General features: G+C 36.2%; 1 protein-coding gene across 2 annotated transcripts in view; it reads left to right on the top strand.

The window, feature by feature from the left end:
* Window positions 1-26,083, top strand: part of ITGBL1 (integrin subunit beta like 1) — a 151,350-nt gene that overhangs the window by 42,951 nt on the left and 82,316 nt on the right. For both annotated transcript variants that reach the window (XM_026121617.2, XM_026121618.2), the window contains one exon: window positions 25,561-25,707. In XM_026121617.2, coding sequence (XP_025977402.1) covers window positions 25,561-25,707 — 147 coding nt within the window. The remainder of the gene's footprint in view (window positions 1-25,560; window positions 25,708-26,083) is intronic.

Genomic DNA, 26,083 nt, shown 5'->3' with positions numbered 1-26,083 from the left:
GTGCATTCAGGTGTGCAGTGGAGATTCTGAAATCATACAGGACAGAAGAAGCTCTCATACAAGGCCTTTTTTCAGAGAGAAACACAGACAGATGCTAAATCAGAAAATACTACTTAGTGGACAGATAAGTGGAGCAGGGCTTGAGACCTGGTTTCAGGTACTGCCTTTGCCAGTTACTCACTCTGTGACCTTCTGTCAGGGCTGCTGCTTCCAGGAGAACAGGGTAATGATCTGACTGCCTTCACAAGGCACTTTGAGCTTTGTGTCTTCAAAGCTCTGTGTAAAAGCTAGGCATAATCATTATTTATTGCTATATTAATAAGAAGAACTAATTGCATATTTGTGTCCTTTTGGACAAAGACAACCTGAAGAGAGTTATAAAACTTAAAGAAATGTGTGTAGTAACTGTCTTCCTCCTCCTCTCTCATCCCTTTGAACACTGACATATCTAATTTTAGAAAATCCTAGTGCTAGCTACTTAGACACAGAAGTGTGAGAGAGACTTTGGTTTTTCTTCTTGTCATGCTACTAGTTATGATAACTGACGGAGTCCTGTTTTATTAACTACAGGAACAAAATACATAGAATGCCAAATGCTGTTGCTTAGGACTTATATTTTGCCATAAGCTAACTTTTCATTTCCATTTTGCTGATATCTATATAACACCTAGTCTCATTAAAAAATTGATGATTTGATGAGTTTGCAGACTTCATGCCTACAGTTGCTTGTATGGTCTCTATTAGCCCTCAACTGTCTCCTAGATTGATGATAGAATTGGAGTTATTCTTATCAAGCTTCTGCTTCTAGCAGCAAAATTACTACTAACAAAATAAATTCAGTAATTAAAATCAATTATGTCTGAGTCAAGTGTACTGGTTATACATTCGGAGAGAGGAACCTGTGTCACAGACTGCTGGCAGATGTCCATTTAGATGAATTTGTAATTGAACACACATCTATTTTGCTATTTCTGACCAGTTGCAGTTCCGAGGTTACAGACAGAGTTCATTTGGCTCCACCAGTGAACAGCTGTTTACATAATGAGAATGATTTCTGTCTAATGGGGCCATCTTTGTTCAATCCAAATACTTTCACTTATACCTGATTATAACTTATTTAAAGCCACCATAAAATCTTCCGTTTTCCATTTCTCACAAAGGAAATACTGTTAATAATGTGTGAAACTATAGTCCAGCTGGAGTTACTGAGAATGTGAGCAGGGGCTAGCAGTGAATATTTCATCAAGGTTTCATGGGTGTTTTCCACAAAACCCATTATAAAGGATGTCCAGTTCCCCACAGGCGCTATTCAGATGCTTCTGCAAAATAAGTAATTAATAAGATATTCAAGATAAGCTATCTAAAAATAATCATTCTGCAATAAAGCTCTATATTAAAAGTTTAGTAGGAAAAAATAGACAAAAAGAGAATAAAAACTAACAACAAACAAAACCAGCCAAAGGTTAACAAAATGAAATAGAAAGTGATTACACAGAACAGTATAAATAATTCAGACTTGCTTTGCTGGAGCAATTTCCCTGTCTAACAAATATGCAAAATATTGTATTTACTTGATTTCCATGGCATGATGGCTCGTTCAACACTTAGAAAATTAAGTATTTTTTGAAACTGTGAAGTGTTGCTAAAAATCTGAGCAAACCAATGAAGAATCATAGCAAGCCTTAGATCCACATATGCAGTTGCCAGATCAATGGCAAGAAATGACTTGTGGCTACAGCAAACAGGCTGTATCCACAACTGATCCATACAAAAAATACATACATTAACAATTATTCTTAGAAAGTGCCAAATTCAGAGTTTTGGTCATATCAGTATGTATAACACCCTAGCTTTTTTTACTGATGTAAAAGTCACAGTGACCACTCATATTTTCCTTCAAGACAAAAATTCCTTGAATTCTGCAGATGTCCTGTCCTTTCTTTCTTAGGGTAGCCTGTGAAGCTACTATGCATTAACACCCATGGCAGGTTCAGACTATCAGATAAGGAATTTCTTGAGACCAAGATGGGAAGCTAGTATTATGTGAGATGTTTTTATCTTGTATTGGTGAAATCAGGGTGGAATTGCTACTGAAAATAGCATTATTTCTCCCTTCTGGTGCTTCTTCCTTTCTCTCTGCTTCACAGAGGTTGACTTAGAGGAGCAGGACAGAACATGCCAGCACCATGGCTGACACAAGATCTTTAGGATGAAATCCCAGCCTTTGATTTAACCAAGACTATTTCTGACAGCTTTCAATGGAAATCTAACCCATGCTTTTCGAACTATAACTGCCCTTTGGCTTTGTAGCTTAATGTCATGTAGGAAGTCTTGTGTGTTCAGCTCAGCTCAAGATCATGCAGAAAACTAGCTTTTCAGCTTTATTCTAGGCACCCAAGTTTTGGTATTTCCTTCTTACAAAGTGGGATAATATGTTTGGAAGTCTTTTTTTGCTGATCTATTTTTGCCAGAAGCAATGAAAAGGAGAGATTCTGGCTGTGAAGTAGGGGAGGGAAAAATACATACTGATTCAACTTATAGCACACAGAAGAAGAGATTATACTCAACCAAGAGCTGAGTCAGTACACGGCAACAAATATAGTATGTGGTTTTTCCAGGAAGTAGTTGGTTGCTACACCTTGATCTTACCTTAAGCTGAATTTGAAACAGTCTGAGGATCCAGATCTGTACTTCCAGTATTCTCCAATTTACAATCTGAAAAATATCAAAGTGGTATTATTATTATTAAAGAAAGCAAATGGGTTCCATATTTCTTACACTCACACACACTCCTGTGTGTAAGCCAGCCTAAAACATCCTGACGTACTATATATTAATGCTGGAAGGCCTGGAGATATTTTCCAAGATTATTCATATTAACATAGAGAAAAAGCAATTCCAAACAGCTGCTTAGGGCTTGCTTCAATTCCTATTGAAGCAAATGAAAGATACTGGTAAAGACTGAAATGAAATAATTGTCCTATTGATAAATTTCATAATCACAATATAAAAACAACAGTCATATGAGGATGAACTTTGTAGTATAATTTGCATTCAGCTTATGTACTTAGCATGAGGGAGATGTCATGTTCATGGACATATACTCCATGTATGTCTTTTGGCAGTTGTCCCAGTGTAGTTCACACAGCAAAAAAGGAAGGATAGCTTTTCACTAATTTTATTGCATTTCAATACTTGGGATAGTAGTGTCGAATTGTTCCTAAAGTCACCTGTGTGTTGGGGATAGCAGACTATGTCCCAGAAGGACAGATGGAAACTGGAGGAATTAAGAAGAAATGTATATGATTTACAGAATACTATAGAGAACTTTTTGAAAAGAAAGATTATTCCATACTGCTGTATTGTACTCACAGGAACCCAACTCTCTCTTCAGTTGGCCTTTTTGTTTCACTTTGTTTTCTCTAGTTTAGACCAAATAGTGTTGTCGTATGCTTCTCAGTCAAAACAGGAGCAAAGGGCTAGCTGGAAATTGTTCCCTGTTTTAGGCCTGTGCTACATGTGTGCCCTTGAAACACTAAGACTATTTCTAATTCCAGTAATTATCCTAGACATGAAGAGTTCTTTTACTAACCAGGACACCTAAACACAGAAGCAGAAATTCCTGGGGTTTTGGTGGATTTCTGTTCTGGGAAGTGTAGAGGCAGAAAAATGAGTATAAAAGCAAAGCTAACTGAATGGCAATGTTCTTCCATAGTGCCATTTTGAGTGAAAGAGGAAAACAGCATATTTGCTTCTTATATACCAATTGTTAAGTAAAAAAAAATGCAGAGAAAGAGCATGTTGTCATTAGTATTTCATCTCTCAGTTTCCTTCAGAGGAAAAGCTAGTTAAAAAAATTACAGAAGTGAAAGATTGAAAGAGAGTGGGTGAAGAAAAAGAACCAAAATGCTACAAAGACATTTTGATCTAATTGCCATCTTTGAAATCTCGTTCACAGCATTTTATGATTTCCCCTGAAAAAATGCCTGCTTACTATTTGCAAAATTTTAAAAATTAGATCTATAAAATTTCTCTTTTTTCCTCCATTATTGATGATGTTTGGTTGATGCTTATTTTCCCAATATATCTTTCATGATTTTTTAAAATTCTTTCAAAGTTTTAAGGTGACGTATAAAAATAAGCAACTTTTCTTCATCTTCCATTTTATTTATGATCACGTTCTCTCTCTCATGCATTGCCCTCCCGAAATAACATGTGTATATTATTTCAAATAAATGTTGTGCTAAATAGGGTATTTTTACTTTTATAGATATATATGTAGCTATATTTTATATATATATATATATATGCACATATATATACGCATATCCATATGTGGAAAACAGTTGTCTGAAAAAACACTGGAAAAACAATAAGCAAAAAATACACTTTTGGATAACCTTTTTTGAATTGTACAATGCTGCAAAAGTAATATATAACATTTAGTGCTTTTTTAAAAGTCTCTATATACGTTTCTTTCCTTCAGACACAGAGCAATTGAAAAGCAGATAATTATATTAAATTTCCAAGTAGGAAATTTTATAAACTTCATTCTTCCCGCTAGTGCTTATTTTTATTTAAATGCCCAGCTTTAGAAATATGGCAACATTTTATTTTTATCTCTGTTACCAAAAATTATCTTGAAATAGATGTTTCCTAACAATAGATAAACTTTTAGGTTAATGCTAAATGTTGAAGGCTTTTTGATTATATGTTTTTTGATTTTTTTTACTTCAGAAAAATAAAGTTACTTTCTCTAGTGACAATAAATTCTAAACTAATAGGTGACCAGGAGGCATTCAGTTCAAAATCCTGATCCTGAGTCTAAGTTCTAGGTGATGATTGAAGCTACCAACTCTTAAATGCAAGAGAAATGTCACAGCGTTATCTGGGTTGGTAAAGTTAATTTAAATTCTTTTAGGACATCAGATTTACTTGTTTTCATGTGATAATCCTGGTAAAAACTTGCGTATCAAAGGCAAAAACTAATAAACCAGTAAAAGGCATGACCACAGTCCTGCAGCACCCTTCTGTTCTCAACCTCTGTATTATTTTTGCCCAACCCCATCACTACCTTTTTCTCCACCATCTATTCCAGACTCGTTGTTCCAGCCTCACAAATATCACTGTATCCTTTCCTCCATAGTCTTGCAATACTATCACTGAACAACTAAAGGCACTCTCTGTCTACCTACCTAATCACAAAAAATTGTCCAGACCACCTGGTCCATCTAGGTGACATTTTCTAAATATTGTTTTACCTTCTCTTCAGTTACAGGTGTTTTCCAGATCTCACTTCTTTCAAATATCTATATCCTAAAATATTTTAACATTCCCATTTTACGATCAGTAAAGCCTCTCTTGTTTATTAATACTCTTTCTGCTGATGCTTTCCATAGTCAAGCTGTTTGGTTTGTGTTAACAGACATTATTTTTCACCTGGATTTATCTTCTGTCAGACCTTTAATAAACATTTGTACTTGGTTAGCTCCCTACCCTATTTCTATATTACTGATTTTCTGCTTGTAAATGCTTTTACATTTGATATGGTCTCCTTGGCATCCAGGTATGTTAGTATATTGTCTTTTCATTCTAATTTTTTTTAAAATATATTTTTGCTAATATTTAATGAAACTTTGCCTTTGGGGAATGCGTTCATCCCTAACTAGAGGCAGTTGGAGAAAAAAAAATACCTAAACAAACATCTTCTCACACATTCATCTTTAGACATGTCCATCTGTGTAAAGAGATTGTATATACTATTTGTGTGCAAGAAATTTTATGACTAAATACATTCTGAGCAGCAGATATATTTCCTGAACACTTGAAGCCTGGAGCAATTTAAGGACCTCTATTGTATGTACAGGAAATGGAATGAAATCTGGCACTTGTTGCTAGGCAAAGTGTGCCTACCAACATAGCACTTAAAAGTAATCTACAAAGATCTGGCAGTTTAACTAATATGAATACTAAAATCCTTCCAACACAGTTCGCCTGTGATGTATTTCTAAAATTCTTTTTCTAACTAATAATTCGTTGCCTGCAAATTGTAAACCCTGCTGCTTCTGTAGGCCGTCAGCTCCCTGAGGCAAAAAAAAAAAACTTTTTTAGGGCTTTTTACTCGGAGGTACTGAGCACCCCTCATCCTCACTGATTTCAGTAGGAGTTAAGAAAAAGCACAAAAATTTCTCGGTAATGCACACAATTTGGCTTTTAAAAATCAGCATACTTATTGGAAGAGTATGTCACTGGGAGGGGAGAGGATATAGCAGAGAAATTCAGCTAATATTTTGAATAGGTTCAGTGTTTGTTTCCACTCTGTTGCAAGCTGTGGACTCTGAAATGGAATGGAAATGATGATGGGTTTTGAGGACTGGAGAGATCACAGGAAGACATCTTTAAGTGTATTCCTAAACCAACATAAACAAACTAGCTAGTAATCAGTCTTTCTATATGAGAAAAGATTGTGTCCAAATATTTCTGGATTTGGTTGGGCAAGCTAGAAGTAATTAGAAACATGCGTGATGATTTATATGCTCTCTTTGTCTGACCTTAAAGCCTTTCCAAGATCTCTAAAATATCAGCTGCCTAACTGGAATTAAACAAAATAGTGTTCTTACTGAGTTCATTAAAATACATCTTTTTATTGAACATGTCACACTATTACACATACCTTTACTTAAAAATGCTGGTAACAGAGAATGTTTGACTAATTTATATTCAATTAAAGAATTAAATTTTCTTTATTCCACTATGGGCTAACTCAGTTTTCTGTCTTCTACTTATATTAAAGATATCTATCAGAGGTTCCAGCTATGTACATTTTGTAGCTTTGATTGGCAGCTGTAATGTAAATGAGATTCTGTTTTGCTCAGTGATTGTCATTCAGACATTCTTTGCAGAGAGCATGAATTTGAACTAGTGGCAAGAAAATTAAACAGTTCCTCTATTGATTTGTTAATTCTTATTATTATAAAGGCATTTTCCTTTAGGGAAATTGCATGTCATTTGGGAGTATCTTCTGCAAGGCCAGAATTGGCGCCTGATGTGGTGGCATCTCATTCTTGTGACTGACAAGGTTAACTGTTTCTGGCAAACTGTTTTTTTTTTTAATGCTTTTTTTGCTTTGGAAATTTCTCCCCATGCTTCTGTTTTCTTCCTCCTTCTTTCATTTCCTTCTGTATCTTGAGTATATATTTTAAGACTTCTCTCTCTTTTCTACCCTTCCCTTTTTATGTCCTTTCTTTGTTTTCTGTCCTTCCTGTATACCTACGGTTTTGTTCCCTGTACTCCATATTGTATCCTAGTCTTTTCTATTTGTGGATGCCTGTCTCTTTTTTTTCTTTCCTTAGTTTCTTTGTTCACTCTCTTGGACTCTGTCATTTCTTATTTCTTCACTTCTAGGTTCCTTATAGGTGCTGTATTTTCTTTTGTCCTTTTTCTACCTCGACAGCTGTTGTCCCTATGCATTTAAAGCCACTCTGACTTTTATTTTCTGTTCTTTTTCCTCTCATCCCATCTCTAATTCTTTATGTTCTCCTTTAAGCCTATACTTTTATCTCCTTTTCTATGGGGAACACTGACTGTAGATATTAAATACTTAAGGAGAAATATGTTTCTCTGAGATTTTAGTATTTTAAGTACTCTTTGCAAAGTAATTGTGTTGATCTGCCATTCATTTACATTTGTTGCTCTAAGCCATCATAATCGGGCTTATACTTATCCATATTCATAAGTTTCACAGTGTTGACAAGAATTTGTTGACCTTGTCTAATCTATCTTTCCAATTGATCTACTTCCTAGAACAAGTAACATATCTGTAATAAGCATACATTATTAATTTCTGTGACAATTGATTTTCCACAGAATATGAAAGCTGCCAGGGTTACACATTTGAAAAACTTTATAAAAAAAAAAACAAAAAACCCAAAAAAACTCCTTATGCTACCAAGAGGAGGAACTTGGATTTTTTTTGTCTTTCAAAATAGCATTTTAACAATGAATAATTTCATCATTCTCACTTTCTGTGATATCTAATATGTTCTTTTTCCAAGTTAGTTTCTCTTTTTTTTTGTCTTTTCATAAAACTCTATTAATAATCATTTAATTTTCTGACTAGCCAAGGACTTGCTGTAACTGGATGAGTTTGTGATTATGTCACGCTTGAAAAGGCATGAATAACCAGCATGAACAGAAGAATTATGAGTGTAACACACTTTGTGTTAGAGTTCCTATTAGTGTGTCTCAGTAAGAAGCAGAAATGCTTTGCTTTTATTCTTCATTTTTGAACTTTCCTTATTGGCTAACTTCTAGATTTACTAGACCTTCCACCCCTGCATTTCCCTCCAGAAACTTTTCTAAAGTGTGTATTTAAGAGAAGGTCTGAGGGAAAAAAGAGAACAAGAAATACTCTTCTATTATCAAGCCAGCTTGATGAATCTTTAACTGTTTGACTCCTCTCTTCCATTGTCTCCTTTAAGTTTCATCATCTCAAACTCAGGTTTAGAAGAACAATAAGAGTCTTGTTTACTGAATCCCTAATTTGAGAGAGCCTTTTTGCTCTTTCATTTTCACTGATTGTCAGTGAACTTCTTAGGAATTTTCTCTTTCCAAAGTTGGCAGAGAATTGTTTTTGTGTGTGTATGTGAAACATTTTTAATAAAGGCTATCCAACATCCTTTCTTAGAACAGCCTTCCTTTCCACAGCTGTGATTAAGGTCTCGAAGATCCTTTGATCATTTCAGCAGATAAAAGGACTTCTGTGTAATGAGCAGGATTATCAGACTTGAGATTGAAACCAGACTTCTGTTAAAATTGATATGAGTGTTGACATTGACTTCAGTGGCCAGTGTGTTCTATTTTATTCTCTGCTTTCAGGGTGCATGCATGTTTTCTTCTGCTCCATCCCAGCTAATGTAAAAAGTGAACATGCAACACAAGGTGTAGGGACAAGACCACTGACTTACATGATCTGGGTGTGGAGAAAAAGCCTGTCTCATTCCCTGCCATATAGACAGCTTAGGTACATTAGCTAAATTTAGTTTTTTTCCACATTTTCCACCACGTTTTATTCCCCTTGTAAAGAGTAGGCGATTTTTTTTGCACACTTTTGGGCATTGTGAATGTAAATGGACATACATACAAAACACCTAAGAGTGGATTGTGATATGCTCAGATGATATGATATTAGAACTATAGTAGTATTTGAAATGGAAGGATTTCAGGACTCCACTTGAAATCACTTAGAACTTTGAGATGTACTTTTCCCTGTGCTTCACACATTGTCAATAACGGAAAATGTCATTCAATTGTTTGAAATATTTTTTTTTTGCTGGCATTTATTACTTATTAGCTCTACACTTAAATGTGCATCAAGGAGAATAAAAAACATAAAGGGACTGATTAGTTCAGTTATACCACCCACACTCAGAAATAGTTTTTTTACACTAGGACTCTGAAACATAATGTTTTAAGAGCAAATAAAACAATCTGTTCACCTTTTATCCATTATGTGCTTCTAGTTTAAGATATTTCTCTGATTTTTTTCAAACCAAGGAATAAAAATAGTATTAATTTCAGTTTGCCATGAATTGCAGTTTCTGGTATTTTAAAAACTTATAATACTGTTCTGATTACTCTTTGTTTAAAAGGATGATAATCTCTGCATACTAGTGCAGTTGGAGTCCTGTTCCTTCTTGCCAGCTATTTTCTCAGCTATTTTCTCCCTATGTCCCTGGCCAAGTTGTTTTTCATTCTACTGTTTGAGTTATCTTATGTAAAGAATAAATAACATAGTAGTGCCTACTCAGCAAATGTTGTGCATTGGTTTGTCTCTCTCTACACTGAGTTTGCCTTTTACAGAAAGGTCTGCGCATATTCACCTATCCAATTCTGGCAATGCAGCTGAGGGACCTGAGTTAGAAGCCCAGTTATCTTACTAAAATGCTTGCACTGTTTTTCAGAATGCAGACCTCTAATGAGCCATGAACTATTTCTAAGGTATTTATAGAAGGTGACTGAAGAAGACAAGTTCTAATATACATTTGACAAAAGATATGAATTTTCTAATCTTCTAAAAAGGGTAAAATGTCCACTGGAAAATATTTAGGGGTCTGTAAAACAAGAATAATGTACACCCCAGTATAACTAGCAGAGTGAGACTTTTTATTCCGGAAAATAATCAGGCCTACCTAAGATCAAGATCAAATCCAACCATGCATTGGAGCTACCTGTCTCTTTCCCTTTGACTACAGAAGAGCTTAAGGTGATCCACCTTTTAACTTAACTAAGGAACTCAGGTGCATGCTCTTCAATAAGAAGAATCCAAAGGTCTTATAGAAATTAATAATACACAGATCCCATGCTAATCTAAAGTGGTTTCATAATCCTCTCTCAATAAATATCTGAAAAAGTCAATTTTAAATATTTTTTAATCCCCTACTTTTCTCTGCCAGTCTGTTTGCAAAGAATGTGTAGTGATTTGTTAGAGTTCCGTTTTGAACACCTTATTTCTGCTACAGTCTTTTCACTGATCCTCCTGTTATTCCACTTGCTTAGCCCTCCTTCTGAAATTAAAAGTTGACTGAATCAAGTCACTAGTGAACATTTTTAGAAGTCAGGATGCTACAGATCCAGACCTGATCTTTTCTGAATATTGACTGCAATTGCAATATAGCTTAGCCTTCTGTCTTTGTTAGGCTAGGGATAAGATTTCCCAAATACTGTACAGCGTGTTTTTGAAAGTGCATTCTATTTTAGTTTCACCATGGAGCCAGTGCACAACTTGCTAAATTGGCAAGTCTGTACTTTGGAGACTGAGAGAATTGGAGGAGAGCTGCAGGTGGTTTGGCTGGACTGTATGAGGAAAGTGACAACCTGAAGCATATTCTAGGAAAAAAGATCAGTCTTTTTTGCTGAACGATAGATTTTTCTAAAAATTAAAACAATAATAGCAATCTCAGAACAGGTTAAAAGTTCATAAATATTTATCTTTTCTAAAAGCATAGGGAAAAAATTAGACTGTATTAAAAAATGATTAATGTTCAAAAAGGAAGGGCAGAAAAACCAAATACCTAGCAGTATAGTGGGGGAAGAGTATAGCCAAAATAAATCATGAAAAGCATTTGCTTAACATTTGGCAGTGCTGAAAAGAGTGGATAAATGTGAGCATAATTTAATGTGCTCAGAATTATATTTCACATTTGACTCATGAGCTGCACTGGAATTCTGGGGTATGTCCCTGTTATGTGTTCTTGGTGGTCTGATTTCTCTGTTATTTTCTAAAATGGGATTTTAGTGTAGCTGTTTTTTCCCAGTAATGGACAATTTCAATTATATACAATGCTTCGCTTGTTTTTAAACATTACTGTAGTCCTGCACATGCTTGAATAACCCAGTTTTATACTCCTCCTCCTTTTGTAATGCTTTCACCTCCTGTGCTAAGTTTTAGAGAGGTTACTGACTTAGTTTCTGGGCTTACTAGCTGGTATTTAACAATTTGAACCTATGCTGTGACAGGCTATAGAACTGTCTTGTCCCATTTACAGTATTTGTATCAAGTGTGCATCTGCATTGTTTTGGAGAGAGAGGAACCAGATTTTCTATCAGACACAAGTCTGAAGCAGGCAGTTAATGATTTCTCTATGTTCTCAGTTGAGAGATTCGTAAATAACTTGAGAACTTTCCTGTTTAAGCAAAGGACTGAAAAATATGTTTTTGATTTAAATTTGAGGAAGCTCATTAACTCTGTTTATACTTTCTTGTTGACATGCTGCTCAGTGAAGCACACCCACAGAGTGCTTATTTTAAACTGAGCTTTTTAACAAAAGCAGGAGGAAGAATGTACATTCCATAATTTGCTACATATGTAAAAACACCATTACAAAAATTGTTATCTGTTCCAATTCACTAACTATACTTGTCATGAAGAGTTATGGAGAAATGATGTTTTATAAAGCGTATACAAAAGTTTGAAAGCATGCATTAAAATTTAATCTTTGAATAGATAACACTAAATGTAATTATTTCAAATAAGAAAGTACATCTTCTGGGAGATCCTTGGTTTGAAAAAAGTCCTTGGTTCACCAATTGTTCTCTCATTCCTCAAGAACAGTTACTGAGTAATGATAATTCCTCAAGATGCTACTAAATTTCACTTCTGTGTAACCACTGTGGGAATCTAGCAGTTGTTTTATCAGTATGTGTCCCCTTTTCTCCTCTCCAGCTCACCATGCAAAAGAGATTTAGCATAAATTTAGTAGCTTCTGACTCAATGGTGACTATATAGTCATAAAATAGTCTTTGTGCAGTGATTTGGCTTGAGTTAGGCGTACGTTCTTCTGTGTGCAGCCCATGTACAGAATGTGCCAGATTTGTCATTTTGACCTTTCGGCACTAGGTTTACTACTCTATGAATAATATCTAAGACTCATTTTTGTTCTCTGTTGAACTGTCTTACCCAGCTGATTTGTTCTATGTAATATTTAGGCATCTGACATGTTTACTGTCAGCTTGTTTGACTAGCTGCTAACTAGCAAACTTTACAAGGTCTGATTTTTTCCTTTTTTTTGGAGAATGCTAGAGAGCAATTGTAATGCATGAGTGCTAGCATTTGTTATGGATCCTTGTAAGAAAGGCACTCAGACTCCGTCAGGTATTGATTAAAATATTTTTATTGGAGATAACACAAGAAGAGAAGAGGGGACAGCATAGATAATCTTATGGCCCTTCAGATGCTGGGTACCCCAGGTTGTGCAGTGTCAGATGGTCCTCTAGTCAGGGCTTGCCACGCTGTGCAGATCCCATCCATAGCGAAGTTCACCAACATTATGATTCTTAGAGCTTTTACAGGATTTTCTTAGAAGTAAACAATTTTATACATCATTTCTACAGTCGAGCAAAAGGACGTTCACATGAGAACATGCTTCTTTACTTTAGGATAAAGGCAAGGACATGCAGGTGGCATCATTGCCAGGCACCAAGTGGGAGCCACCTACAGGCTTTTCCTTTAGGATTAGCTGGCTAAATTTATCCTCTGGTCAGGGATTATGTGCAGCATAGCACAGGCCTGAAGGCCACCGGATGGCTGCAGCACAGCACAGCACAGGCCTGTGCCTTCTCAGGTTAATCCTTTTGTGGATCACTAACTCCTCAATGTACAAAAGTCTTCCGGTCGGGAGCACTACACTAATTTATTTTCTGAGATCCCTTTCAGCTTTCAGAAATGGTGATTCTTTCTGAGGTTTGAACAAAATATTCACCAAGGCTAATGGAAGATGGTTGGAGGCGTGATTAAGATGCACAGTGTCATTTAAAAATGTAATACCTTGTGAATCAAATGTTCCTACTGCCAATCTGTTTGAGTTCATCAGTCCTTTGAAACAAAGTTCATAATGTAGACCTATATCCTACTTAATGTTTGGTACTGAGTTAATTTTGAATATGCTATGTGTACAACATAACTTTATCCCTAAAAATGTTTCTGAAAAACTTTTTTTTTTTTTTTGAGTGATCTTATACACTGGGCGCTTTTAAAGTTAGTTTGTACCTAACTGGATGTATTTTAACTGTGTAGTCTTTAGCTAAGACTCTTTAAACTCTTCAGTTTAGTGACCAAGGTTTTAAGGTTCAATGCAGCTTTTTCTTCAAGTACCAGTGATGAATTAGGAGCAGCTCTTCCCCTAAAATGTGTTCCAGTGGCCTAGGTTTAGGACTGGTTACTTCACTACAGTGAGCAGTATATAACTGATTTCTTCTGCAGACTATTCTCCCTCTCTGCGTTCGAGTGTTTAGGAGCATCTCCTCATGCTGGGGGAATCCCCCTTCCTCTCTCATACGCCTTGTCTCTACTTATGGATCGGAGAACCAGTAAAGCCCTCTGCCTAATGTTTCTTCAAAATTGTGTCTGTAACATTAAATTGTGAAAAAAATCACTAAACCTGTTCTGTAAATAATTCCTCTGCTTGAGCTAGTTGGAAAAGTCCATCAGGAGTTGCATGTTTTGCTGTGCTCCTGCTATTTAATCTTAAATCGGCTGAAAAAATGCATGTCATTTTGCAAATTATTAGCAGCCCATAAAGAATAAATTGCCTAGTCTGCTGGTGCCTTTACTCACCTGCTCCGAAATGTAGGGTAGGAGACAAAAAGACCAAAGGACTGAATGCAGCTGCCTGCTCAGCCTTCACCAGATTCAGTTTCCAAATGCAACATATGGGGACAAAAAAGGAACCTGGCCCCTTTTAATTTGCCGTGAAGTTTCTTATCCAAATCGCTGCTTTCCCTCAAATGTTAAATGTCACGAGGGAGGCAGGGACAAGGGGGGCTGTGGAGGCCCCAGGGCCCTGCCATGCTCACAGCCTGAGGTGAACGCTGAAAGAGAGAAAACGTTGCAGGAGGTGAGCAGTGGAGCCCAGAGTATTTTGCGCTTTATGCCTAGCCCTTAATCGGGGGGGACTGCACAGCTCCAAGTGATTTTGGGGGTGGGAAACATGCTATTTGGGTGGGTGGTGAGGGGCACGTGCTGTGGCACCGCAGTCTAGCCGTGGCCCTGAAGAGCGCTGAGCAGCGCGGCCCAAGTGCTGGTGTGACCGGCAGCGCCAGCAACGGCTGGGAGTTCACGGACGAGGCAGAGTTTCTCTGGAAACTTCTGATTTGTCTCATCCAAACTGAGAACTGCAATTCAGCAAACTTTCCTCAAGCGACAGCCACTGCGTGCTACATTTTCAGGTCACTACCTGTCCATGAGACTGGAAGCATTAGGTGTGCGTCCTCTCTCCCTTGGGACTAAGATCCACAACTAGAGGCCTTGAGGGCTCTCATACGAACAGGGCTTCCAAGATGACGAATTTATTGACAGACGGCCCAAGGTGTGAAATTGTGGGGGTCCCTTGTTTTCTCACGGCTTACTTTTTTCATACACGTGGAAGCCTAGGAGTCCTTTGATGATTTGGTTGAAATTAGGAGCTGCTGGGCAGGCCCTTGGAGGCACGGCTGTTCAGAAATTTGCGTGCCACTTTTCTGAAAATAACCCCCCTGTGGCATTTCCCTTTTTTTTTTTTTTTTTTTGAGTGAAGGCAGATGTCAGCTATTTAACCCCTGCCAAGAACCAAGAATTCTACTTCCATCAGCATTTTTGCACTCATGGAGATGAATTTCACGTGTAACCGTGGGCTGTGGATGCAGCCAGGGAGCAGCGTCGCAGTAAGCCCAAAGGGCTTTAGGGAGGGAAGAAACTAAACCTTTATTTGAATATTCCCCAAAACACAAGAAACTTTGAACGTTTTCACGTTAAGCCAATTCCTCTGGCTGAGCTGCCCTTTGTCAGGGAACCTGGAGCCCACCCTGACTCAGCCCTGATTTGAGAGACGGGGTTTATTTAAGCTCAGTTATTTCAGCTCTTGGCTATGGTAACACAAACACGAACCTGCTGGGTTTATAAATCTTTTTTTTTCTCCCCCCCCAAGAACGTAGTTTATTTACAGTGCCTGCAAGTTTTAGAGTGTCCACGTAGTAAAATATATGGAGCTACTTTGTATTTTTCCTTCTTTTTGCTGGAAAGGAATTGCTTCTGTCTCAGATATAGTTTTGTTTGTTGTGTGGAATAGCTTTCTCTACACTGAGAAAGTAATATACTGAGAAGTCATCTTCTAGAAAAGTGAAAGAATACCCTCTCTGTCTATTAAAAGATCTTCCTACTTAAAAGTTGATTATTTTTGTTCCACAAAAAATGAGAAATCATTCAGTTAAAAATAAGTAAGGAATCTTACAGAACCATTTAATTATTAATGGAAACCTTGATTCTAGACTGTTTTGATGGATAAAACTAATTTATCTCTGTCTCCCTGAGATATTTATATCATCTGTCTAAACAGCATGAATCACATTTAAAATTATATCAACTTGTGCCACCTCCGGGGTAACAAACTGGAGCTGATTCAACTGAGCGTTGCTTTCCTTCAGTTAATCATTCACAATATCTAATTGATTCTTATTGCAACTGAGTCTGTTCACTTTATAGGGAATTTGAATTCATAACCAAGAAGGGGGAAAAGGAAATGGCACTAATCAGCAGTATCATTTAATGTGATTATGTTTTGTACATTTTTAGTCCAGGTACGGGAAAAATGCATATTGTCTTTGGTCCTTGAAGTATGTAACAGAAATATAAATTCATTTATACTAATTACATTCACACAGTAATAAAATGTGTAGTGCAGCTAGGTGTATATAGGTGTATATACTCTTCAAGTAAAGGATTCAAGCTGTGAAAGACAGTTTTGGAACACTGTCCAGTACATAAAAGCACTAAAAATGTACATCTACATTTGCCAAGTGTTGCAACTGGAAATGAACTGAAATTGGAGTAGCAATCTTTTGAAATCCTTATGTTTTGCATGTTTTCGCTTTTAAACGATGATCAAAAAATCTTTCAAAATTTCCCATGTTCAAAAAACTCGTCGACTGAAACTTTTTGACTTTAACATTCAAAAAAGTTACTTGTGTTTTATTTTGTATTTTACAAGTAATCTAACAAAATTACATAAAATGAAATGTATTTAAATGAATTAGCTGAAATGAAAATGTTCTATTCTGATAAGTTTTGTTTCTTATTCATCTCATCCCCTCTTTTCCCCACTGTCTATAATAACAGTTTTAAAACCTCCCAGGATATTTTAATTTTAGTAAATATCCTGCTGAAAGCATTTTGAATTTCTCTAATCATGACATATACATTTAATGGATATTTTAAATGACCATGATGTGAAAATTAAAGTATCAAGGTTGCAATTATATCTGGGTGAAATATATTTGGTGAAATGGAGATAAAGTGAAGATCACCTCACCTCCCAATAACTGAACCTATGAAATGCTATATGATTGTGTGGAGCCTGTGACTATTAACTAGAGCAATGTTACGCGTTAGCGGATGGATAATTTAGCATTGACTAAAGTAGAAATATGGGGCATTTAGAATGAAGATAATTCTTTTGGCCAGAACAGGGGGAAAGGGAGAAAAGAGATGGATCTGGATGCTTTCAGTGGTCCTTCTTGGTTTAGAAGTCTGTCTGTCAGTGAATCTAAGAACAGACTTCTGCATTACCTGCTTCTTTGGATTATGATGGGAGGGAACAGGCATCTCTTTACCACCCTCAGCATTGTCTGTGTAACACGGTATATTCAGTGAAGATGATTTTTCAGCCAATTATCTTCCTTTTCCCAAGATCCAGCTATATCCTGGGTAGACTTAGTCTTTTATTACCATTCCTGCAATTTAAATTCTAGTCTTTGCAGTTGAATTTCAATAGACATAAGTGTAGCTTTAAATTTCCAGACTGAGTAAAATCAACCATGATAAGTTCTTTGGACAGAGGAAGATATCTATAATCTCAGTAATGAAGTGTATTCTTTATATATGTGTATGCAATTAGTTAAAGAAACTAAGTAAAAGTTTGAATTATGCAAAGAAATTTTGATGTTTTTATAGCTTTCTACTAATATTGTTCAATTAATTTAAATGTCAGAAATGTCTTCCAGAGGGCAGGAGTTTGATTTTTTTAATCCTAGTCTAATTTTTTTAGTGTCTTTCCATTTTTAAAGATACTGATTTTAAAGTTTGATCTGATCCAAAGTTTCTCATTTCTATTACTGTGATAAAATATCACAGTTTTTATTTAATGAGAGCACTGTATTTACAGCTCATGTGTGATGCTGATGCTAACCTTAAGTGCTTTCTTAAGATAATCTTCTGCAAATACTAATACTTTTCATCTCCTAATTGAGCAACAGTACTTTAAAATCAACCTATTTGCACTGCTTGCATTGGAATATGATTAGAAGATTTTTTAACTGCTGTTTTCACATTGACGCGAGTGATAGAGCACACATGGAAGAATCAACTCCTTGTGCCAACACTGAACAAAGCGGTTATTGCTAGAAATAATATTGCAGAGTGTGTATAACAGTCTTTTATACCTAGTTGACTGATAACCTGAAACTAGCGTAAAATCAGCAGTTATGCCCTTGCTCCCACCTTTGGCATAATTTTTATATTTTAATGTGGGTTCAACACTACTGAGTAGTTGTTTACTAAAACATTGTACTAAGCAATCCCTGGAACACATAGCACACCTAGTGCAATAGGATTTTTCTTCTTTTATCTCCTAGGGCTTTTCCTTAAGAAGTATCTATAACTGAGAGGAGATAATTCAGTTTCTGTTTCTATCTATTCTCTAGGACTTCTGTTGGAGTTAGCGTTTCACACCATTTTATTATTAAAGCGCATCTGGTAGAAATTAAATTGAAATGGTTTGTTGCTGTTCTTTTGTTCTTTTAACTCTGAAAATACACTTCAGGTGAACTTAAAGGACAGGGTGGGAAGCAGTCACTGAACAGAGCTGAAGAGACAAACCATGTTGCAGACTCCGTGTGCCCTTGTCATAGCGCACATACCCACTCTGGGGAGCGGGAGACAGTGACTCAGTCGCTCTCCCAGGCTGCCCAAAGGCCAGCACTGCATGTTCTTATCCTTTATTCTGGGCTGGGTCAAAGTCTGGACGCGCTAAATAAACATAGAGAAACTGGCTTAACGTGAAAATGTTTAAAGTTTCTTGTGTTTTTGGAAATATTCAGATAAAGGTTTAGTTTCTTTCCCTCTCTAAAGCCCTCTGGGCTTACTGTATTCCTTTCAAAATCTTTGATGCAGTTCTTGTTGGGGCTGTGGTTTGATGATAAAGGCGTTCCAGTGACAAAATTGGCTTGAAAAGTTCCACTACTAGTAGGCAGCTTTTTTCCCCTCAACTTCCCCTATTTTTGGTGAGTTGTTTCTAAACTCAAATCATTTCCCTTAACCAGTCTACATTTTAGCCCCCCGGGCAATTCAGCTCGCACAGGCAAAGAAACAAATCCCTGAGAGAAAAAGAAGCTGGTATTTCTGTGAAAGTCACTACCTTGCTGTACCAGATTTCATTAGGACCAAATTGCTCCCTAGGTTATACTACAAAGGGCTACAAGACAGCTGTTTTTCACTGGAGACAACACAACACAACCAGCCAAGCCCCCGACCTTAAAGAGAGATTCATTTCAAGCGTGTGGGAAAAAAACATGCAGTGAAACCCATTGTTTCTTCAGGAACTGCAGGAATTCTGGAACAAGAGACTTAGCAAAACACTTCAGCTGAATGCAAAGCACAGTTATTGAGAATCTCAAATGCAGCTAAACAGAAGAGGCCATATTCCTGCTGTAATCTGTAATATTTTCACTAGCTTTACATTGATGTGAAGTAGCAGAATCTACTCCACTAACTACATGAAAGAAAGACATCCAGTTGGAAAGATCTATTAAACACATCTTTATTGTGTTGGTCTAGGTCAAAACTGGAGGACAATGTTATAATTTTTTTTCTTACTCAAAATTTTCAGCTCTTACATTTCAATCATCCTTCCTAGCTAACAGCCCAATTTAAAGAGGGAATCCGCAACAGCAAGTCCTTCATATTTCTTCACCTATTTCATGAAGTGTTTTTCAGATTTGAAAAGCACTTCATGAATCACTCAGTGGTTGCTAAAAATGAATAATAATGAGCCCAATTCAATTATCATGCCAGCTGCTGATTTCCTTCTGATGACTGACTTTAAGTTATAGAAAGAAATCCTTGCACTAAGTCTCCTCACCTGCCTGTAGGAAGTTGATTTCATTAAAATATAAAAATGGGAACTGCCCTCAAATGTGTTCTTACATGGAATAAGTGGACTTTAGTTATTAAAAATAAGTGAAATGAGGACATCGGAGTGTGTTTTAAAGTCTGGTCAAACAACCTGGTTCTTTGTAGTCCAGTTAGAGACTTCTCTTGTAATGACAGTTACTATGCTATGACTAGTGCTGCACAACCACATAAATAGTTATTCTGCCCAAGGCAGTATCTCCACGTATTATCCTGTGTCTGAAGTTATCCAGAAGATAAAAGATCCAAGAGTTGAACCCAGTCTCCTTTCTTTCAATTTGAAGTCTTAACCTTAAGATGAATCTTTCCTTGTTTTTCTTTTTTGTTATGTAAGTCTTCATAAGGAGTCTATTTCTTGTGCCCCACTATTGCTTGGTGAACAAAGTAATTAGGAGATATAGACATGAATACATTCACATGTGCTCCTAGGTTGGAAAAGCATGGGAAATAACAAAATAAGTCATTTGTTTGACTGTATGTTTTGCCTATGAGGAAATTTAACTGATAGGATGTACCAGAGCTTTCAGTTACTGAACATCAGGAGGAAATCAAAAAATGTAAACTAAAACTGGTGCAAAGGTGCAGAGAATCTTTCCCAGTGGGAGCACGGAAATAGCAATAGCACTGCAGAATAGCATAATTTCTATAGGAACATAGAAATGGAGTCAACGATCAAAAGCAATTTCTACTGTACCCAATAATTATGTCATATACTTGTTTTCGTAAATTGATTCAGATCAACCTATAAATAAGCAGATATCCTTCTTCTTCTTTTTTATTCAAAGTACGTTGGAATATTTAGAGGCCAATATAGGTTACTGAGTAGACAAGTGAAACAAAAGAAGACAAATGAACCAATGTTTATTTGCACACACACATGTCTAGTGATGCACCAAACTCTGGATTCAAACCACTTACCTTTATGTATCCTATTCGACATCGTGTGCTTCCCAGCAGTTTAATGAAGAACGATGGCATCCTCTAAGGACTATGCAGCCCACATAGGATCTGCATCACTCTGCAGAGGCCTGTCTTTCGTGATGGATTGCAGCAGGATCCTAGAGAGATCAGGCTCCCAGTTTGGTGCCCTGGATACATACAGTTCAAATGGGTCAAATCTGGGTTTGGAACTTTCCTCAGAGATTTTACCCTTACTTCTTTGTTTTTGGACCCTGTGTTTCCTACAGGTAGTAGGAAAACATTTTTCTTTTCATAAATGCACTTAGAATGATGTTGGAAGTCTAAAGATAAAAGTGTGTGATCCCAACCAAATGAATGTGGTTTAAATTACTGTCTTTTAGCTGAGATGTTTGAACTCTTAGCCTATTGCAGCCTTGCAAGTGGCTAAAAATTGAGCACAGTCTTCCTTGGAAAATGGCACCCATTCTTCTGAAGATTAGAGACTTCGTGGTATTTTCCAGCATAAATTTACACTTCCATTTTACATACATTATGTGCAGCATTTCAGATGCAACTTTGCTGACATTTTCTGTTCCCATGGGTAAAACTTCAGTGGGTACAGCTTGGGACCCTTTCAGCTCATGTCACACCATCTTCCTACAGCTTACATGACTATGTACTCATTTCTTTCTCCTTTTTTCCACTGGTGAGGCCTTAGCCTATAGCATCTTTTACCTGTCTCTGGCGTGACACCTTGCACTATGTACTTCTAGTTTCAATCCATTTTCATTACTTCAGACCCTCAGGCTGTCAGTCCAGTTAATTCTGTATGATTTTCCCTCTTTACATTTGTACTGAGGCCTTTCAGTTTTCTGTCATTGGCGAATGTGGTTAATATATTCTGAATTTTTATACCACCATCATTAAAATATAAGATTGGTCCAAAAAAATGTCCTTGGAAACATCACCGGTAATCTTTTTCAATCCTACTAATATCTTTTTTAGACCTAATGTTGTTTACTTCCCTTGAGTCAGGTTGAGATTGTTTTGCATTTCTAGTACACCTCATCCAGAATAATTTATTTTTCCTAAGTGGCGCTGTATCCATGCTTACATCCATATCAGCTAGATTTCCTGTGTTCCCTTTCCTAAAATATTAATTATCTTAATAAAAAGAAATGCCAGGTTAATTTGGCATAATCATAATCTATTTTGGGATAAAGTCATTATTCATTTTATTCCATTTTTTTATTACCTCAGTGTCTCTGGTTGTACTCTCCTTCACAATTTGTTGCAAATCCTTGCACAGCTTGCGAGGTGAGAGCTGCTTCTTTTTAGTTGGCTGGATCATGTACATCTTTTTTCTTAAAATAAAAAAAGTATTAAGTTTTCTATTTTTCAGACATTCCATTGCCAGCCTGATGGATTCATTAAAAGTCTTTGCTATTAGACTTTTTTTTCGTGTGAAAGTATTTTAAATACTCTGGGGTGGAGATTATTGAGTCCTGCTCTCCTAGTCTAGACACCTCCTTAAAAACAGTTTGTTTTTTTTCCCCTCATCTTAGATGAATAATTTTCATTTCCATAGTCTCTATCATTAGCCACACTGCATTGCTACTGCAGCCAGCATCCCCATATTAATTTTGCTTTGGACTCTCTGTAAATTGTCTTTAATCTTAACTCCTCTTTGCTGCTCAGTGAAGCCACTGTTTTTCATGTTTTCTTTTTATTTAGATGGTGAAAGTACATTTTAGCACTTGTAATTTTTGCAAGATGTGACCCTGCCTAACATTTTCCGTTCTCACTTTCTCCACATATTTGCTGATATCTGACAGCTTTCTTTGCATATTAGTCTCATTTTCCACCCTACAAATTCTTTGCATAAATACTTTGTGTATATTTCCAGATACACTCTCTGAGGTGATTGCTCAGCTAGTTAGAAATGGAGCCCTTTGTTATAAAAGATTTTCTCCATGTTTGAAGCTGCAAATTTCTCATAGCCCACAGCCACAGCCTTTTTCTTAAAGGAATTCCAATCCTTTCTTGATTCTTCACTATTTCCCTTATTTTCTGAGTTTTTTAAAGTGAAATTCTGATTTATTTATATTTAGCCATTTACTTACAGTATGGCCATTAAAAAAAAAGAAAAAACAGAACCAATGTTTCATCACTCACTCTGAGACATGCTTTTCTTGACCAATTATTTAACATGGTCTTGTAGCTCAGTTTTCTGTTGTTATGTGTCACATCCTCAGATACCTGGTTCCCATGCTTAACAGTAGGATTTATATTCTGAGAAGTTAAAAAAGCGTCACAGCTTTCATAGTGCTATTCACTTCTCATTTAGTGTTTCATAATATTATTTGCTTTCTAAATAATACAAAGATCTATATGCAACAAAAAGGATCCTAGACAGTCCTTTGTGAAAGGGATCTGAAACCAGCTGGACACCTTTGATGCCCTTTCTAAATCTCTTACAGTCTATCACACACGTAGTTTATCATCTATCACATCCCTGGTTTTGCACTGAGGAAGGACCATGTGGTTGGTGCATGTGGATATGCCAAATAAGCAAGAAGAGGACTTCTGTGTCCACTCACTTGCAGATCCACAGCATTATATATATGACAAGGAAGATGCAGGGAGTCATTAATAGAAGCTGCTGCAGGTAGCTTTATGTCCTTCTACACTTTAATATAAACCTCTCACCCAAATTTTTGAATTTCCTGTGCTAGGAAGTATCCATCTCCAGCTGAAAAAGGGCAAAAGGTGGCCCTTGCTTTACAATTTGAAAAATTATCCAGTTGGCAAAATTAGGATATTTTAAGGGGGGGATTAAGGCGAAAGTCATAAATACAATCTTACAAATTCATATTATTTAAATTATTTGTGTTTGTTTTTGCTTGCGTGCAGGAGATATTACATTATTTCTCCCAGTTTAATTTCATTAATTTCAGTTTTATATATTTTCTTGTTAAATAAAGCCCCAAACTGCTCTGCATAAGAACCTTCATGGAAGTCTTTTATTAATTTTCTTGAAGCAGGCCATATTAATTTTAAGTTAAATTATTTTTTTCTTTATGCACCAATATACTTAGGTTAGAGCATCTCTAACTGAGAGATGTTAGTGCTGCTGGACCACCAGAACTTCTGGATTTCTCTATCATTTAGCCATTGGAACAGGATAATCAGTCCTTCTCCTTGTATTAAAGCATCTTTTCCTCATCAGCAGACATCGAATTGTTAAATCAGAAGAGTGCCTAACATGGAAAAGCCAAAGTTATTGTGATAAGTATTGTTTCAAAAGAAGGAAAATATTTGGAGATGGTTATGTTTTATCCCTAGCTTTTTAAAACACCCTAGGACTTACCTTAACTTTCCAGAATGGCTTTATTCCATTGACTATCAGCGAAGCAGAATACTCAGAGAATAGCTTTTTAATTAAATATTTTATGTCCCATTCTTCTTTCTTCTCCTTTACCACTGGACAGTCATTCAGCAATTTTTAAGAAGGTGGCAGCTCCTGTTTTAAAACAAGAATTAATGTGAAATTGTCTTGTGTTTCTGAACCATGTTTTTTGAACTTGAATTTTATCTTGTCTTAGGACCAGCTTGGAAGGCAAACAAAATTTTCTTAATCAATAAAAAGATCCTGCTTTTTTTCTTTAAAACATTTTATTTACAGTAGTTTCAAATTCCTTATTACTGGTAGCAGACTGGGTTTGTATTTTCAGGCAGTTGATTCTAACTGCAGGCAATAGATGCATTTAAAATAGACTGTGTTAAGATTCTATTTTTGAGATGTAGTTATTGGAAAAGAATCTTCTTCTGTTAGTTGGGTATACATTCAAATGGTATTTATTTTAAAATTGAATATTCTACAGTAAAAGATTTACAAATGTTTGTACCTTTACTACCTAAAACTGTAAAGGAATGCTAAAGAATTAAGTGATAGTAATTTATACCTAGAATTGAACCTGGAACATGGTGCTTAATGTGCAACATAAATAGTGCAGATTGTCAGTTCATCTAAATATTTGGATATTTATAAAGAAAATTAGATAATTTTTAAAAAGACTTTCCTCACTATTATAAATCTTCATGCTGTTAGACATATGGCAAATTTTAAGCAACATGTTAATGAATTGATAGAATCTTAGCATGCCATCTCCTAATAGATGGAGCAGTTGGGTTGATTGTTTCAGATACTTCATTCACAATTAGCCTAGCAAATAGTCATAAGTAAATATAGCCCTATTAGGATAAAAGTATACCATATTGCCAGTATTGTGTCAATATTTAGAGACAAAAATCAGTTTTGCAGCAGCAGCCAAGTTTACGGAGGTAGGAGAGGGCTGAAGGGACTGATAGCCAGAGGAGGCTGCAGGAAGAAGGATTTGTGACTTTCAGTAGAAGTGGGAGCTGTAGCTGCTGCTGCATGGTGGAGTTACTGCTTGCAAGTGTAGCTGGCCCTCTCCACAGCCTTTTTCAGGGTTTGTGCCATCACAGCTAATTCGTGGGTCCTCAGAACACTGTATCTAGCTGTTCTTCGCTGGTAGCTTGCCAAAAATGTGAAAGAAATCTCTCCAATTATAATTTTATTGTGTTAATAATAGTTAACAGTAGAGTAATACTAAAATGGGAAAGAGGTGAAGGTATTAAAGTTCTGTATTCCTTTTAAAAATAGGCATTTGTATGTAGCCCTATCAAAATGACATACATTAGATTTCAAAGTCATAGAGATTTCAGTTGCCTCTTTATATTTAAGATTTATCATACCTATTCATGGCTATTTATAATGCACGTGAATGACTTCAAGCGAATCTGTTAATGATATTCATTTAAAATCATAATTGATGGAATCTATTTTAAAAATTGCATTAGAAAATATAACTTTCTCAATGAAAAAAAGGACTTGACACACTGTCTCCCTCCATTGCTAGGCCATGGGAAGTGTGACTGTGGGAAGTGCAAATGTGATGAAGGCTGGTATGGTGAAGCTTGTCAGTATCCAACTACTTGCAATCTTACACGGAAGAAAAGCAATGAAATGTGTAAGAATTCTCAAGATATCATCTGTTCTGGTGCAGGTAAGATATCTTTGGTTGGCTTTGATGGCTTAAAAAGTTTTCCCTGTATTATCTTGAGCATGACTCTTATATTTTGTAATTAAGAGTTTTGCAGCGTATATTTCAAAAGACCAAGAAATAAGTGTATGTACGTACCCTAAAATGCTAAATTTGCCTATAGGCCTATTCGTGTTCATGTTACCTGCAGTAATTCAGAATGCTTACTTTAGTACTCTAGTTTATCCATAGCTATTTCAGGTTGAAGAAACTGCAGCTGTGACATACATGTTGCCTGTCAAAACACTGTGCTAATGGCATTAATACAGAAAGAGACTTAGATTTTTGGGGGTGTGTTAATAGCACACAAAGGTGGCATTTGAAAATATTTTTCTGGGAC

This window comes from Dromaius novaehollandiae, chromosome 1, assembly GCF_036370855.1.
Source record: "Dromaius novaehollandiae isolate bDroNov1 chromosome 1, bDroNov1.hap1, whole genome shotgun sequence".
NCBI lineage: Eukaryota > Metazoa > Chordata > Aves > Casuariiformes > Dromaiidae > Dromaius > Dromaius novaehollandiae.
The sequence above is the reverse complement of the archived record's forward strand: the minus strand, read 5'-3'. Positions and strand labels throughout refer to the sequence as shown.